The sequence below is a fragment of the Melospiza georgiana genome, chromosome 16, assembly GCF_028018845.1.
Source record: "Melospiza georgiana isolate bMelGeo1 chromosome 16, bMelGeo1.pri, whole genome shotgun sequence".
Lineage (NCBI taxonomy): Eukaryota > Metazoa > Chordata > Aves > Passeriformes > Passerellidae > Melospiza > Melospiza georgiana.
In genome coordinates this window covers 14,378,597-14,395,858 of record NC_080445.1, presented here as the reverse complement: position 1 = coordinate 14,395,858, position 17,262 = coordinate 14,378,597, and the positions used below count along the sequence as shown (strand labels likewise).

Genomic DNA, 17,262 nt, shown 5'->3' with positions numbered 1-17,262 from the left:
GTCCATTGCTCAGAAATTATTTACCTGCTCTTTTGTGTTAAAGAACTGATGGAAGAGCAGTCCTAGAAGCTGTGTTTGTCACCTCCTTGCTAAAAAGGTTTGTCTGCATCATTACTCACCTGCCCTTCCTTCTCCAGCCCACCCCAAGGACATGTTTGGAAATAGTTTTATTCCAGTCATTTTAGGAGTAGGTAGAGCATTGTCCTGGGGAGCAGGAAGTGGGAGTGCAAATGTTTTCAAGCTGGAGAAATGACAAAAAACAGGTCTGTGATTCCTCTCTGACAAGAGTTTGAGAGAGGCTGGATGGTGCTGCCACTTCATTTGGGTGGGAGATCAGGAATAAACTGAAGTGTACCCCTCTTGAAGATGCTCTTGCTGTGGGAAATGGGGGTTGCATTGAGATAATTATCTCTAGATAAAAGGCAGCAGAGTCCATTATCAGTTCCTGGAACCCTCAAGTCCACCACCAACAGCTGCCCTTTAATGTGGTAAACACTCTCCTTGAAAAGCCAGAGCCATCCTGACCCCCTTGAACACTTGAGCTTTGTGCCACAGGCAGGGATAATTCAGGAGTCTGGCAGGGAGCAGGCAGTGACTGCTCTGTGCTGCTGAACAAGGCACTGCTGTGCCTCCCAACTTCCAATCTGTGTTAATTTGGGTGATGATTTCTTCAGGCACTGCAAAGTGACCCCAGAATTGTACATTAATTCAAATAAATTACACATCCAAACAAGATCACTTGTAAGCTCACTACAATGAAGATGTAATCCATGAAGGGAATGTTCAATGAGCTGTTATTGAGCCATTAGAATTCATCCCTTCCACAAAAGCAAATAGGAGAAATGGAGAGTTGGCATTAGGGGAAATTTGCATTGCATGTAATGCTGGTACAGAACACATCTGATACACAGATGAAGTCCAGCTTCTGCCATTTTATTTCAGGTAATAATGAAGTTGTCTGTGTTATTCCTGACTTAAAACTTCTTGTGTGAAAGGATTTTAAATAGAAAATTCTTGGCAGAAAATGTTAGTCTGGATTTATTTTTTAACTTTTTTCCTTCTGTTTAGATTTCTCTCAGTGCTGGCAGATGATTGAAAGGCCTGTGCCCTGCCCTGGTCTCATGCAGCCTCTCCCAGTGCCTTCCCAATCCTTCTGCCTCCTGTGTCTGTCCTGCCAAGGGCACTCACACAAATCCCCAGCAGGGAGCTCAGTGCTGTTCCCTTGGACTCCCTTGGCTCTCACCTGGGGTTCCTGCATGGGCCAGGAGGACTCCTGACACCACAGAATGGTTTGGGTTGGGAGGGTGTAAGAGCCAAAATGAGGGATGTGGGACTCCAGGCAGCTCTCCAAAATGCAGTTTATTGTATCCAAGGTGTCACAGCAGCCCAGGGTGGTGGGTGACAGAGCTGTGCCCACAGCTGTCAGCTCCAGCTGCAGGCAGGCCTGGAGACCCTTTGGTTTTGGTTACACTGCATTATTTACTTTTCTTTGCTGAGCATCTTAATACAGCAGAACCAATCTATACCTTAACTTTTATCTATAGCCTATCATAACTACTATAATTACCATATTCATGTTACTGTTCTCCAATCACTAAAAGTTAGTACATTACAGTTTGAGCTAGAAGTTGTTTTTCAGTTTTCTGAGACCTTTTTTCTACTTGCAGCTTTGCTGCCTTGTTTGCCTGTGCTCTCTTCCTGCTTGGTAAAAACATCTTCTTGTTTGAGGTGGGTTTATCCTTTGCTCTAAGTCATAAAAACCCTTTCTAACTAACACACCCTTTGCCTCCTTGGTTATCCAGTGAGACTAGCTCAACAATTCTTTTCTTCTATATCAAAACTTGCTTCCATCTCTATTCCATCAGACCCTACACTGAAAAATCTTTCTGCTAAGCATACACATATCTGTGAGACTTCCTTGTCAAACTTTCTTCCTTCCCAACAGGAGGGACCTTAGAGCTCACCCAGGGCCTTGGGCAAGGACACCTTCACCAGCCCAGGGTGCTCCAGCCTGGCCTTGAAACCAGCACAGCAGTGCAGAGAAGTATTTGAGGTGGAAAGTTTTGAGCTGGGCTTTGTGTGTTGTCTTTTGGGGCTTTTTCAATAGAAAACCAGTCAACTAAATCACTTTTAAACCTGCTTTCTTAGTCACTGAGTGACACATTCATTCTGTCCCTAGCAAGGTCAGCTGTGGCATCAGATTTTATCCACTCCAGTCCCCAGAGCCTCCAGGGACAGACTGTGCAGTCTCCTGGGGCCAGCTGTGCACTGTTTGATCATTCCAATAAAAAACATGCACTGTGCACAGTAAAATGGGCAGAGAGGTTTCATATTATTAATATTTGCATTAAAAGTCACTCCAGAATTGTGCTAGGGGGAGAATGACTGGATTGAATGAGTAAATTACTCATTTACTGTGTGAGGACACAAGGGGAGAGCTTAGAGAGAGGCAAAGAGAGTTCACACTCTCTTTGAGTGAGAGCATGAGCTGATCCAGGTCAACAAACACATCCCACAGGTGAGAACAAACAAGGAGAAGCTGCCATTCCTCACCCTGGGTGATCTCCTGTTGGGTTCCCAGTGGGAAGGTGTTGATGTCCAGGTTTTGGACATCTCCACTTCATCTATGGGTACTGCAGGGCTGGAGCTGGATGGAGTCAGGACTTGCCAAATAATTCTGGGAGCTTTAGGAAGAAGTGTGTGAAAAATGTTAAACCAATCTGATTAATTGATTTTAGAACAGTTGCTGGGGGCTGGTTTCACTGCCTGGCTCTGTGCAGCCTGAGCTGGTGTTTCTGAGAGCTGCATTGGTGTAAATCAGTCAAAAATCCCATTTTTCCCTGGCCCTGCCTTCTGCTACAAGTGTCACCCCGTGTGAAGGCTCTGCTGGGCACCTTTCCCACACATCCCTGATGGAAGTTTTCCTTCCTAAAGACTTTCCCCCAAAACAAAGTCATCATAGCTGGTAATAGGACAAAGGGAAATGGCCTCAGGTTGTGCCAGGGGAGGCTCAGGTTGGATATCAGGGAAAATCTCACCACAAAAAGGCATGGGGACATGCACTGGTGGGGTCACCATCCTTGGAAGCATTCAGAAAACAAGTGGATGTGGCACTTGGCTCATGGCTGACAAAAATCCACCTTGATTTCAGAAGTATTTTCCAACCTTAATGATTTTGTGATTCTATGAAAACCCATGCTGGTTTTTTTTTCACTCTGCTAGCTTTCCTTGATGAAACATTGGCCTCACATCAGAAAGCATTTCTGCTTTCCCCCTAATTTTCTTGATGGCATCAAAGATGCTCCATTAATTAACACATTTGTCCTTAAAAAAAAGGAACTTTTCAAGGAACTTCTGAGGTGTTTTGATGACTCCTCTTGATGAAAATGCCCTTCAGCAGTGATCTAACAGGTCTAATTGATTATTTGGATAAATGTGAGTGTTGGAGCTGGTGTGCCACAATTTATTAGGAGACCCCTGTGGGATCACAGCTGATTCCTCCTTGTGTTCCCTACAATGGATGCACCTGTGTTCAGGCACATGAGGTGGGATCCCATTTGTTTTGCCTTCACAAGGAACATTCCAGAACCTGTTCACAGTGCCCTGTTTCTTGTCAGCATCACCATCATCATCATCACCACCATCATTCCCTGCCTCGTTCAAGGCCCTGCTCACAGCTGAGCCAGCCTGATGGTGAAGGTTCTCCTGCCCCACTGTTTCAGGTGGATCTTGTCTCTCTCCCACCATTCCTCAACAGAATAAAAAGGAACAAACCCTGCAGCACTGCAGCCAGAGCTGGTCAAACATGAGGAGAGCCATGATCCCATTCAGAGCAGGAATTTTGGGGGAGGTATTTAATTGTGGTGCAACATCCAGGAAACATCATCTCAGCTTCAGGTGGGTTGGTACCTCCTGTTTGCAGGAACTTCAGTCCCTTTCCTGTTGGTCTTGGCAGATTTCCTGTCACTGAGTGTTGCCACATTCTCATCAGGCTCCTCATGTATTACAGCGTCCTGAGTGGGTCGCTGCTGGTGGTGAGAGAGATAGTGAATCTTGTTTCTTCATTAGAAGGCTGGATTTATTGATCTATAATATATAATACATTATAATTATACTAAATAGAATAAAGAGAGAGATTTGCAGAGCTGCTGCTAGCTAGGCTAAGAATAGAAAGAAAGAATCTATAACAAAGTTGTGTCCAAGGACTCAGTCCCTAACTTGCACCTGTGATTGGCCTCCAGTTATAAACATGGGAACATGAGCCAATCAAGGTGCCCCTGTTGCTTTCCACAGCAGCTGATAATAATTGTTTATATTCTCTTCTGAGGCCTCTGCCTTCCAGAAGACACAGAAATCTGAAAGAAAGGATTTCTGTGAAAAAATGTCTGCGACACTCATGGTTTCTCCTCATCCTTTATCTCCCTCCTGCTGGAAGAGGGGCCACTCTCTTTCCAAAAGCAGCTGCCTCAGTGTGCAGGAGCTGATCTCAGGTGCTTTGCTCAGTCACAAAGCAGGGAGCAGCTGCCCAGATGAAGTTAGGGTGAGCTGAGCCCTTCAATCCAGCAGCAAATTGGTTTCCTTCCTCCAAGGGTACTCCAGAGCAATGTAAATCACTCCAGAAAAAAGCAGAAGGAAACATTGTTTTCCCTTGCTAAGATGAAAACATTAGATACTGAGAGATTTCTGGGACTGGGAGAGTGAGAACAAAAGGAATAGCTAAGGCAGAAATTGAAATGCTTGATCCAAATGCAGAAAGTCACTGAGCTCCAGGTGTTGTCCTGTGCATTGGTACTTATTCCCTTCCTATTTCACCCACTCCTTTCCCTTTCCTCTCTCTTTAGTGGTAATTGTGTTTGCTAGCTGGCTGCAGGGCACAAATTCTTTATATTAAAAATCCTGCTGATGTTTTTTAAAAAAACAACCAAAACTTTGAGGTTAGCTAAAGAAAAAAAAAAAAAAAAAGGAAAAAGAGAAAGCTGAGCTGTTTTAAATGGTCAAATTCTGCATCATTTTTATTCTTCCTGCTTTTGAGCTGTCAGACTTGCTGCTTTGCCATCTGCAGGGGCAGAGTTGTCTTCAATCTCGTGATTTCTCATGAATTCCAGCTTGATGTTATGGTTTAACCCAAAACTCAGGAACATCAGGAGCACCATAAAGGACAGGGATGAGGGGCTGGCAGTCATGTGGCTTCTCTAAATCCTGCCTCACTGCCCTTGAGGCAGTGGCAAAGCAAGTTTTCTGTGGGTCTCCTGCTGAGGGATTTTCTCCATGGCCTCTGTTTAAAAGCAAAATTACTCCAATCACCCCTCCCAGCCCAGAGCCTGCACAATGGAACCCAAAACTGTTTTACTTGTGCAGAGGGCAATAGATCAGAGCAAATTTAAACATTCTGACACAATTTACTGCAAAGACTTTCACAGTCAGGTGGAAAATCATCTGCTTTGCCAGTTGAAGAAGATGCAGAGTGTCTGAATTGTCCCATTCCAGCTCCAATCTACAAAAAACATTTATTTTGTGTGCTGGGCAGGTAACATTTCCATAACAGCAGAAAATGGGCATGAAAAAAGCCCAGTTGATTGTAAACACAAGTGAAACTTATTTGATTTAGATTCTTTGTGTGTCACCAGAAGAGCTCTGCATTTCCTGCTGCTCTTGTCTGTGTGGGCTCTGTGTCACCAAGGGAGGGTGGGGACACCACTGGTGACTAAGGACACCCTTGTGCTGGCAGCAGGGACAGGTCATTAGCACTGAAAAGCCATTCTGAGCTGCTGGGAGGAAACTTCTGCACCTTTTGGCCTCTCAGCCAGTGGAAGAGGTTGCCCAGGCAGGCTGATCAGTCTCTCCCTTGGAGATCTTTAGGAGCCAATAAACTCCAGCCCTGAGGGATCTGATCCCATTGCTGGTCCTGCTTGGGCTGGGACTTTAAAAGGTCCCTTGGAGCCAGGGTTATTCAGGAGGTCTCAGTGTCAGCCTTGCCTTGCTGCAAAAATTGGCAAAAATTCCTCCTTTGGGCAGATTTACACCCAGGAGAAACTGCTTAATGTATGGAGGAGAATTTCCATCTGTCTGTCCCTAAAGCAGGATTTTCAGCCCCAGTGATCCCTGGTACCCTGAAAGCCCTGGGAGTCTCTGAAGGGGCAGGTTTGTTTGGATTTTGTGTTAATTGGTACTCAAATTGTGTTGAGCTGACACTGGGATTCCCCAGTGGGAGCTGCCACTTCATTTGATAAAATTCACTGCAGAGGATGATCCAGAGAGAGGGTTTGCCTGCTGCTCTTTGGTTACTGCAGAGACTGAGCAGGGGGTTAAACAGTGCCTACTTCCCATCCAGCATGCCAGGGCACTCAGGCTGTCCCTGCAGGAGCACAGGGACACATCTGAGTTTTCATGGAGCTGTCACCCTGTCCCTGCAGGGAGATGTGACACTTGAGCAGCCCTGGCACAACCCTGTGTGTTCCAGGAGCATCTGCAGTGTTCCAGACCATCAACCCCAGCTCCTGTGCCTGCCACAGCTCTGGGTCACTCACAGGTGCCCAGCTCAAACAGAAACAGCTCTGGTTTATGGCTGAGCTGCCAAAAATCACATCTGCTAAGGTGCTGTCACCATGGGAGGTGGGAGCTGCTCAGGCCCAAAAATGCAGCTTTGATGATGGCAGGCACTCAAAAACCTTTAAAACCTCAAGTGATGAATTCTGGTTGATGTCACTGCAGGACATGAAAGAACACAAGTTCACACTGCTTTTCTCAAGGTGAAGAAAAAAGGGAAGTTTATTCCCTGACTTTAACATTTATAGTTTTCCAAGAGTGCCAGTGGATTGGAGGGTGACAATGCCACCTCTCCAATGACACTGGACAAACCAACAATCCATTAACTTTCTCCTCCTCCATAAAAGAATGCAAAACAATGAGTTATTTACAGAAAGTGTGGGAGAAAGTTCGCTACAAGAATGTCAACATCAGAAGGCTTAGAAAATCTGAAAAAACCAGGGTGACAGGTTACTCTCTAGATTTTTCAATTGCCATCCCTTCTGCCCCCTCTTTGAAGATGTCACTTGCTGAGGACAGTAACCAGCAGCTCACTGATGCTTTGGAGCTGCCCTTTGAACACATTTTCTGTGGCTGCAGTTTTTGATGAGCTCCTGCAGGATGGGGCAGGGATGGAGCCAGGGGAAGGGAGGATGCACAGGCTCAGCAGGTCCCTTGGGCTGACAGTGGCATTTGCCCAGCTGTGCATTAAGTTATTCAGAAACCTAAACCAGCAGAAAAACAACATTTTTCCTGCCAGTTAAGTGTCTGGGCTGCCTTGCAATGACATCAGCTGAGCTGCTGGCAGCAGGAAAGGCTGGAGGAAGGGGAAAGTGGCTCATTTGTATGGGTAAACATTCTTTTAGCCTTCATTTCTCTCACAGTTTAAGTTCATAAACCCCATTTTCTTCACCCTGCTGTTTCCCCCACAGGTGCAGCATCCCATCCTCCAGTCAGGACCTTGGGTGGGCACATTCTGAGCTGCACTGGAGAATTTGCCTGCCTTAATTTTGTTTTGCTGGGTTGGTTTGCAGCAGGTTCCTTTTGTGTCACTGCACAAGTGCTTTTCTCAGAGCTGGAGAGTGGGAGAAGGGAAGGAGCAGGGCAGGGGAGCTTTCATTTGTCTAAATTGGAATTGCCAGCTTCAGCTGTCGTGTGTGTGCCTGGAATTGCAGTGCCAGGCAGTGATTATGTCTGTGCTGATTATTCCACTGCTCTGTGAACATTCTAAATGTGCTTCCTGGCTTATGAATTTGTCCCCATGACATTTGGGAAATGTCCTTTTTAGGCTGTTTTTTCCTTTCTGGGGGCTGCAGCAGCCAGTGGGGTTGGGATCCAGGAGGGGGATGATTCCTCAGGTATCCATTTGTCCCAGGGACAGAGCAGGGGGGAGGCTGCCTTGGGAATGGGGGCAGGGGATTATTGAAATCTCTGACCATATTTAAACCTTAGGGCTGGCTGGGAGGAAGAGGTAAAGAAAAAAAAAAAACAAAACCAGCAATTGTGAGGCTCAGTGAGGAAATACTGGGACTTTCTGATGCAGAGGGAGACCCTCAAACACTGACCAAAGGAAACACTGTTGGCTAGGGAACTCTGAACATTTTGCCTCAGCCCCACACACATTTGAATTTTGTTTATTTTCTCTTATCTGTTCCATTCTTTCTCTGACCTGCTGAGATCTGTCCTGCAGGTTGGGTTGTGGCACAGCCCCTGCCCTTGGGGTGGTGTTGGCTTTTTATACTAAAAACTACTTGTACTTTATTTACAATCATTTTCCAATACCTATCACCTGTGTTAGACAGTCTGTCTCTACTCCAAAGCAATCCAGAAGTGTCACCATCACAGCAGAAGATGGAGGACAAGAAGAAGAAGAAGAAGAAGGACAGGACACACCCAGATCCCTCCATCTTGCCTCTTGAACCCCATTCTAAATCCCCAAAATTCTACTTTTTCACCCTGTGACAAATTAACCATCATTCTACTCAAACTCTTGTGGCTTGTAAATCCTCAGGAAAAGTTGGGAATTGTTTCCATGGGCTAAAATCAAAGGCACAGGTGGTTTTGGTGGTTTTGACTCTGTGCCAAGGTGTCTGTCTCGAGTCCTCCAGGGCAGCCAGAGGGATGTCCTGGGTTCTGACAGGGAGGAAAGAGGAATCTTACTCCATGTTCTTAGGAATATTATATTATATTATATTATATTATATTATATTATATTGTATTGTATTGTATTGTATTGTATTATATTATATTATATTATATTATATTATATTATATTATATTATATTATATTATATTATATTATATTATATTATATTATATTATATTATATTATATTATATTATATTATATTATATTATATTTATTATTATGCTGTACTAAACTATAGTAAAGAATAGAGAAAAGATACTTACAAAAGGTTTAACAAGACACTAATGAAAAACCTGACTCCTCTCAGAGTCCCAACACAGCTGGCTGTGATTGGTCATTAATTTAAAACAATTCACATGAAACCAATCAAGCAATGACCAGTTGGTAACCAATGTCCAAACCACATTCCAAAGCAGCAAAACACAAGAGAAGCAAATCAGATAATTATTGTTTTCATTTTTCCCTGAGGCTTCCAGCTTCCCAGGAGAAGAAACCCTGGCCAAGGGATTTTTCAGAAAATATGACAGTGACAGGCCTTGGAGGTTCCTTTCTCAGCCTCCATACTTTTGGAAACATATTTCCACATGAAAGTGTGAAGAACTTGTGCTCCATTTCATGCTCTTCTTGTTTTCTTCCCTCTGTCCCATGGATATTCCAGCTGAGTCCACGTTTCCTTCCCTGTAATTGTGGAGGCCTGATCACATCAGAGCAACTTTTAATTAGAATCATATTTTGCATAGAAAAATCAAAGGCTCAGAAAAATCTTATTTCAGTCTACAATTAATTAACTTTCCTCTGCCTGATGGAATTGAAGAGACTAAAATTAGCAAAATTTGTGGCTAAATCTTCTATCAGCTGTTGCCACCTGTTCTTGTTGTGGGTTCTGGCTGTGCCTGAATCTGTGCATTCATATCTTACCTACTCTATCATGTTTAATTTGCTCTTCACCATTAGCATTTTCCAAATTTAGGCTAAATGTCATTAAAATGTGCTAGGAAGGTCCCATTCTGTGACTTTGTAGTGTTACTGACCTTCATTTGGTTGGTACTCTGCACCAGAATGGTTTAATAAATAATGGCTGTACTTTCCCAGCTCATTGGTAGGGTTGTTTGCTCCAGTTTGGTGTGGAGCTTGGCAAGGTGTGGATTCTTTCTGGTTTGGATGTGTGTCAGGAAGTGCAGTCATTTCACAAATCATCCTGGTGTTTCATGGACTGCTGGCTGAAAACAACCACCCAAGTCTGCTTTTCAAAGCAACAGCAGGGATGCACACAACCAATTTTCCATGGGATAAGTGATGTTTTACCCAGTGGGGGTGTAAGGTTGAATTTCAGTGCACTGCTTGACCTGGCCTTTATCTCCTGACCCTCACAAAGTGAGCAGGAACTCCGTGTTTCAAATCAGACCTGGTTTTCCATAAAACATGAAATTTTAGGACATTTTTTAGTCCTTGTGGCAGCTTTGCCAAGGCAGCTCTTTCCTCCTCTTGCAGGAAGCAGCCAACATGCTACGTCTGATCCAGAACAGGCTGAAGGAGGAGGAGCAGCACCTGCTCAAGACTGGAGGTGAGTGGCATTTCCTTCAGCTCTCCTGGTGGCTGAGGAGTTGCTGAGTGCTGGCTGCTCCAGGTGGAAGTGTCCTCTTCCAAGGGGATGTGGGGGGATGACAGAGTCAGCAGGCAGGGGCAGAACAAGTGGAATTGTGACAACTTTAAGGACAGCAGTGAAATATTCCTCTGGGGAATGTTCCTCTGTGAGATGTTCCTCCATGGAATGTTCCTCTGTGAGATGTTCCTCTGGGGCATGTTTCTTGGGGAAATGTTCTTCTGGGAATGTTCCTGTGGGAAATGTTGTGGGGAGCGTTCCTGTGGGGAATGTTCCTGTGGGGAATGTTCCTCTGGGAAATGATCTGTGGAATGTTCCTCTGGGGAATGTTCCTCTGTGAAATGTTCCTGTAGGGAATGTTCCACTGGGAAATGTTCCTCTGGGAATGTTCATATAGGAATGTTGTGGGGAATGTTCCTTTGTGAAGTCCTTCTCTGGGGAATGTTCCTCTGTGGGATGTTCCTCTATGGAATATTCCTCTGGGAACGTTCCTGTGGGAGTATTCTTCTGGGAATGTTCCTCTATGGAATGTTCCTCTGGGAACATTGTGAGTATTCTTCTGGGAATGTTCCTCTGTGGAATGTTCTTATGGGAATGTTCCTCTGGGAAGTGTTCTGGGAGATGTTCCTCTGTGGGATGTTCCTCTGTGGGATGTTCCTCTGTGGGATGTTCCCCTGTGGAATGTTCCTGTGAGGAATCATTTCCCAGTTCCTCTGGGAAATGATCTATGGAATGTTCCTCTGGGGAATGTTCTTCTGTGAGATGTTCCTCCATGGAATGTTCTTCTGTGAGATGTTCCTCTGGGGAATGTTCCTGTGGGAAATGTTCTGGGGAACGTTCCTCTGTGGAATGTTCCTGTGGGGAAATGTTCCTCTGTGAAATGTTCCTGTAGGGAATGTTCCACTGGGAAATGATCTGTGGAATGTTCTTCTGGGAAATGTTCCTCTGGGAATGTTCATATAGGAATGTTGTGGGGAATGTTCCTTTGTGAAGTCCTTCTCTGGGGAATGTTCCTCTGTGGGATGTTCCTCTATGGAATATTCCTCTGGGAACGTTCCTGTGGGAGTATTCTTCTGGGAATGTTCCTCTATGGAATGTTCCTCTGGGAACATTGTGAGTATTCTTCTGGGAATGTTCCTCTGGGAAGTGTTCTGGGAGATGTTCCTCTGTGGGATGTTCCTCTGTGGAATGTTCCTGTGGGGAATCATTTCCCAGTTCCTCTGGGAAATGACCTACGGAATGTTCCCCTGGGGAATGTTCTTCTGTGAGATGTTCCTCTATGGAATGCTCCTCTGGGAAATGTTCTGTGGGATGTTCCTCTGTGGAATGCTCCTCTGTAGAATTCCTTTTATTCTTGGGGAAATGTTCCCCTGGGGAATGTTCCTCTGGGCAATGTTCTTCTGTGAGATGTTCCTCTATGGAACATTCCTCTGGGAATGTTCATATCAGAATGTTCTGTGGAATGTTCCTCTGGGGAATGTTCCTCTATCTAATGTTCCTCTTTGGAGTGTTCCTCTGGGAAATTTCCTGTGGGAATATTCTTCTGGGAAGAGTTCCTCTGGGGAAGGTTCCCCCTGCAGAGCTGAGGGATGGCCACAGTCACCCACTGAGTGCTGAGCAACCCCAGGGCAGCTTTGGGATTAATTTCCCTGCTCCCAGCCCTGCTGGGCTCCCTGCCCTGGGCACACACCCTGTCCCAGCACAGGGCACTGCTGCCCTGAGAGCAGGCTTGGGCAGAGGATCCTTCTCAGCCAGCTGCAGAAGGTGAGGGGTCCTGCTGGCTGTGCCCCATCCCACACCTGCTGGGGTGTCCTGCCAAACCAGAGGGTCCTTTCTGGCCCAGAATGATTCTTTTTGACACATCACAACTTTCCCAGATGAAAACTCCCAGCTTAAAATCCTCCCTACTATGATCAATCTTATCAACAGGATCCACATTTTCCTCCCTGCATTTCTTTGATTTAATGTACCTGCAAAAGGGGAATGCAATTAAAATTTGGGGGTTTTTTTCTTTTTTTTTTTTTTTTCTGAACTACTTCTTAATTAGCATCAGGAGGGCATTAATGACCTCTTGAGACTGTAGAAAGCTCACAAACCAGATACTGCTCTTTTTGAGCCAAGCACCAAGCCAGAACTTGATCATGAACTACCCCTGGGAATTTTAATATTGCAGGCTGAGCATTTTTATTTGATACTTGGAGAAACTAGGAGGAAAGTTAATTCTCAGGATCAGAGGGAGGGAGAGTTCATGAAAGCTGAAATTGAGTAATGACATAAAACTTGCACTTCACACTTTGTTTGGTGGCTGAGATTTTCAGAGCAAAGTTGTGAAAGAAGAAATTCACTGATTTCTGCCCATCTTTGATCTCATATCAGTGAGGTAAAGAGTGAAGAAGTTTCAGCTGAAATACAGGATTTGTAACGTGAATTACAAGAATATGGAATTATTTCAAGAATTTATTTGCATTAAAAGTCCAAGTCCTGCTGTCTGAGAATTTTTGGGGTAAAAAAGTTCAACAGGAGGTGGACATCAGTCACCAGTAATTGGCAGAGTGAGGTATAACATGAAAATCTGCTGCCCTGCTTTGTCCTTGTCTGTGGGTTTTCTGCTGGAAAACTGTCACTTTCCATCTCTGAAATAAAAGGAACTTTACCTTTTAGGGACTGATTTAGCTGCCACCTAAGAATGTGATTATTACTTTTAATGACCTCAAATATTACCATAATACATCTTAATTCAAGTACCAAATTGTCATAATTAGCATTTATTTTAGTGAGAGGAGCACCAGGATCCTGCTTTCCAGAGCTGCCTCATTTATTGCCTGTCCCATCACCTTGGCAAATCCTCTCATCTCTGTCAGCTCCACCCTGGTTGTGTCTGTGAAACTCTGCAGGGGTGGAGCTGACAGGAAATTTGCCTCTCTGGGGCTGTTTTCCAGTCAGGAGCACAGCAGTTAATTAATGAATGTTTAAAGCTCCCCAGGACCTCAGTCTGCTCACACTTAACAACCTGGGCTCTCCCCTGAGTGCAGACACCCCCTCCTCTGTAATTAATTAAAAGCTGCCCTTTAAACAATTCAAACCCCCGAGATTTGCTGTGGTGGGAGTGCAGGAGTGGGTGTCTGCCGTGGCACAGTTTGTTTGCAGAGCAGCTGTGTTAATCCTCACACAGGGAAAATGCACATTTGGCACAAGAGGAAGCAAAGCCAGAGCAGCAGGATGGGCTCAGCATTTCCTGGCAGCAGCTTTGCCCAGCCTCCCCAGGATTCATCCTGCAGCTCACACCACAACAGGCATCACCGGAGGGATAAGAGCACTCCCAGGGACCTGCAGCTGCATCTGGCACTGATTTTATCAGCGAGGAAATGGTGAGGGGTGCTGCAACCTGAGCACTTCGGCCTTTCAGCTCCTAGGATTTGGTGCTGCATGCTCCTGAGAGAGGAGCCAGGAAGGGAAGAGTAGAGAGGGACTTCACCAGCAGAAACATCTTTGTGAAGCAAGTTTTTGGAGGGAAAAATATTGCATAGAATCCCAGAGTGGTTTGGTGGGAAGGGGGCTTAAAGCTCATCCCATCCCACCCCTGCCATGGCAGGGTCACCTTTTCTTTGCTGAGCATCTTAACACAGTAGAACCAATCTATACCTTAACTTTTATCTGTAGCCTATCATAACTACTATAATTACCATATTTATGTTACTATTCTTTAATAACTAAAAGTTAGTGCATTACAGTTTAAGCTAGGAGTTGTTTTTCAGTTTTCTTACAGTGGAAAATTCTGAGACTTTTTTCTACTTGCAGCTTTGCTGCCTTGTTTGCCTGTGCTATCTTTCTGCTTGATAAAAACATCTTGTTTGAGGTGGATTTATCCTCTAAGTCATAAAACCCCCTTCTAAATAACACACCCTTTGCTTTCTTAGTGATCTAGTAGGACTGTCTCAGCAATTCTTTTCTTCTATATCAGAACTTGCTTCCATCTCTATTCCTTCATCAGACTCTACATTTAAAAATCTTTCTGTTAAGCACACACATATCTGTGAGACTTCCTTGTCAAACTTTCATCCTTCCCAACACTCTCCCTCTGGTAACACTTAATGAGCCTTTCCCAACAGTGTGGGCTGTGGGTGGTGGTAAATTTGTTGCCATTAATTGATAAAACCGTGATAAATCCTGTCTGCCGTGTGAGCTCTGTTACTCTCACCTACCCACAGCATCGATCAGCTCTGCATTGTCTGGGTCCCCTGACCTTATCTCCTGCTAATTTGGTGGGAAAGGTTCCAAATTAACACCTCAATTCTCTCTGCAATGAAGCTGCAGGAATTTTGGACAGCTCTCAGTTGAGTTTCTGGCTGAGAAGCCTAAATTCTGTTTCTCGTAAAGGGGAGCTGTGGGATGGAGGTTGAGTTGTGCAGGTCTGTGTTAAGAGTAAAAGAAATCCATGGATATGGTACCTACATAAAACTGGCAAAATTGTTTAGGGTTATTGATCAAAAGTCTGATGGGGATTTTTTTTGGTGGGTTGTTTTGGTTTCTTTCTTTCTTTCGTGGGTTTTTCTTGGGGGGAGGAAGATTTGGGGGTTTTTTTGTGGGGGTTGTTTGGGGGTTTGTTTGTTTGTTTTTGTTGTTGTTGTTTGTTTTTTCAGGGTTTTGGGGGATTTGTTTGCTTGTTTTGGTTTGGATTTTTTTCTTCCACACATGTCAAATCAGCCTTTGTCTCCTACATAGCAGCTCCATAAAACCACTGCACCAAAAAAACCCCAAAAAACAAAAAAACCCACTAAATTATCTGAAATACTGTTCTTAAACAACATAAAGATTTTGAACTCTTGCTACAGATCAGCCTCTGAGAATTATCTGCCTGATGAAATTACACATAATTAAGTATTTGCAGCAGTATAAAAATGAAAAATGTCTTTTGTGCTGAGCAGGGAGGAAGTTGTTGTTATTTTTCTGATCTTTGCTTGGCAGGAGATGCTCTGGGAGAGGCTGATCCAGGCAGGGATGTCTCACCCATCTGCTGCCCCTGTGCCACATCAGGACTGCTGCCATGTCACAAATCCAATTGCCTGAAACTCAGGGCTTGGTTTCCTTGTTAATGTCAAAGTGACAGCTGGAACAGTGTATCAGACCCTGCTTGGGGAAGGCTGGAGGTGGCTCTGCTGTCAGGTGTGGGTATTGGATGCTCTGGTGCTGGATTGTGTGAGAGGAGAGGCCAGGCAATGTCACTGACTGCAGCAGAAATTCATTTTATTTCCTCAGGTTTATCCAAAATTGCAAAAACTTTGTTGAACAGAAAGGAGCAACTTGATTGTTTCTAGACTGAAATAATTTTTCAGACTCTTCAGCTTATTGCATTTACAGATATTTTTTACTTTTTTCACACTTTTTCTAATGCATTTTCTTACATTCTTCAAGAGCTTTTTATCAATTTAAAACAAGACAATGCAGAATCCCAGAATGGTTTGGGCTGGAAGGGACCTTAAAACTCACCCAGTGCCACCCCTGCCATGGCAGGGACACCTCCCACCATCCCAGGCTGCCCCCAGCCCTGCCCAGCCTGGCCTTGGGCACTGCCAGGGATCCAGGGGCAGCCACAGCTGCTCTGGGCACCCTGTGCCAGGGCCTGCCCACCCTCACAGGGAATAATTCCCAATTCCCAATATCCCATCCATCCCTGCCCTCTGGCACTGGGAGCCATTCCCTGTGTCCTGTCCCTCCATCCCTTGTCCAAAGTCTCTCTCCACTTTTCTTGTAGGAATATAAATGAACTATATTTTTTTTTAAAGTAAAATATTTTGTTTTGAAAGTATAAAAACAGAAACACTTTGAATTTCTCAAGATATTTCCTTTATTTCTTTTGACCACTGCTGTGCCCAGGATTAATTTAAATATGGGGAAGTATTTGCTGTAAAACTGAAATTTTCAGTGACTCTGCCACTTTCTGTTGTGCTCCTCCAATCAGCCCACCCTGCATCCTCTTGCTTGGTCTGTGGGATGAATAAACATTGATTTTCCCCAGCATTTGTAAATCTGCACTACTGGAATCTTGTTCAGCAATAAGGATTTAATTGCTGCTCCTGGTTGCACCCTTCTGCTCCACATCTGATGCTTTAAAATCTGCCAGCAGACCAACAAAAAGCCCCATTGAGCAGCTGAGGGTGACTCCTGGATGATTCCTGGATGATATTGCTGGTGCCTGGGCCATCCATCTTCTTGTGAGAGACACTTGGAACTGCTCCACAGGAGCTTTGTGTGGTGCTTGGTGGGTAATTGCAAATTCATGAGCTAATTTAATAATGCTTGGATGGATTTTTGGCTTGTAAGCCTGTTAGAAATAGTTCTGGTCACCAAATATGACCTCTTGATCAAATGGGCCCAAAAATAACCTGACTGCTCACTGCTGCTAAAACTCCAAATCCCAGTTTGAGTGGAGCTTGTCATCCTGAGTTCATTTTAATTACTTTGAGTGGCTGACACCTATTGGTTTCTCAGGCAGTGTTAATCATCCTCACTGATAAATTGGGAATTTGGATTCTGTGGATGGACCAGGCTGGATGGACTTGGAGCAACCTGGGTTAAGGGGAGGTGTCAATAAAGTCCCTTGCAATCCAAATTATTCCATAATTCTGTGACCTTAAAATGACCATGCAAGGTAAATAAATGCACTTAGAGCTACCTCTCCAACCTTGTTCTCTATGTTGCTGTTACTGCCCAGTTTTTGGCTGCACAACTCTGAACATCCAAGTTTTCCATGGAATTCCTAGGAGTTACATCTCAGCACTGGCTGAATTCATCTCAGAGATGGGTGAGAGATCTCAGTTTTGTGCTAAGGACAAAAGGACCTTCCCTCCAAATATATTTTCTATCTGAGCTTTTCTGTCCAAGCCTTTCTTTCCCTTCAGCCTGGAGAGCTGTGGGTTTAGGAGTGTGGGTTTGGTGTGACAATAGGATGGGTTTGGCAGAGCTGAGGCTTTCAGTGGGCACTGGGC

General features: G+C 44.6%; 1 protein-coding gene across 4 annotated transcripts in view; it reads left to right on the top strand.

Moving 5' to 3' along the window:
- The window catches only part of CLUAP1 (clusterin associated protein 1), a 63,502-nt gene that overhangs the window by 31,940 nt on the left and 14,300 nt on the right, over positions 1–17,262 (top strand). For all 4 annotated transcript variants that reach the window (XM_058035598.1, XM_058035597.1, XM_058035594.1 and 1 more), the window contains one exon: positions 10,165–10,237. In XM_058035598.1, coding sequence (XP_057891581.1) covers positions 10,165–10,237 — 73 coding nt within the window. The remainder of the gene's footprint in view (positions 1–10,164; positions 10,238–17,262) is intronic.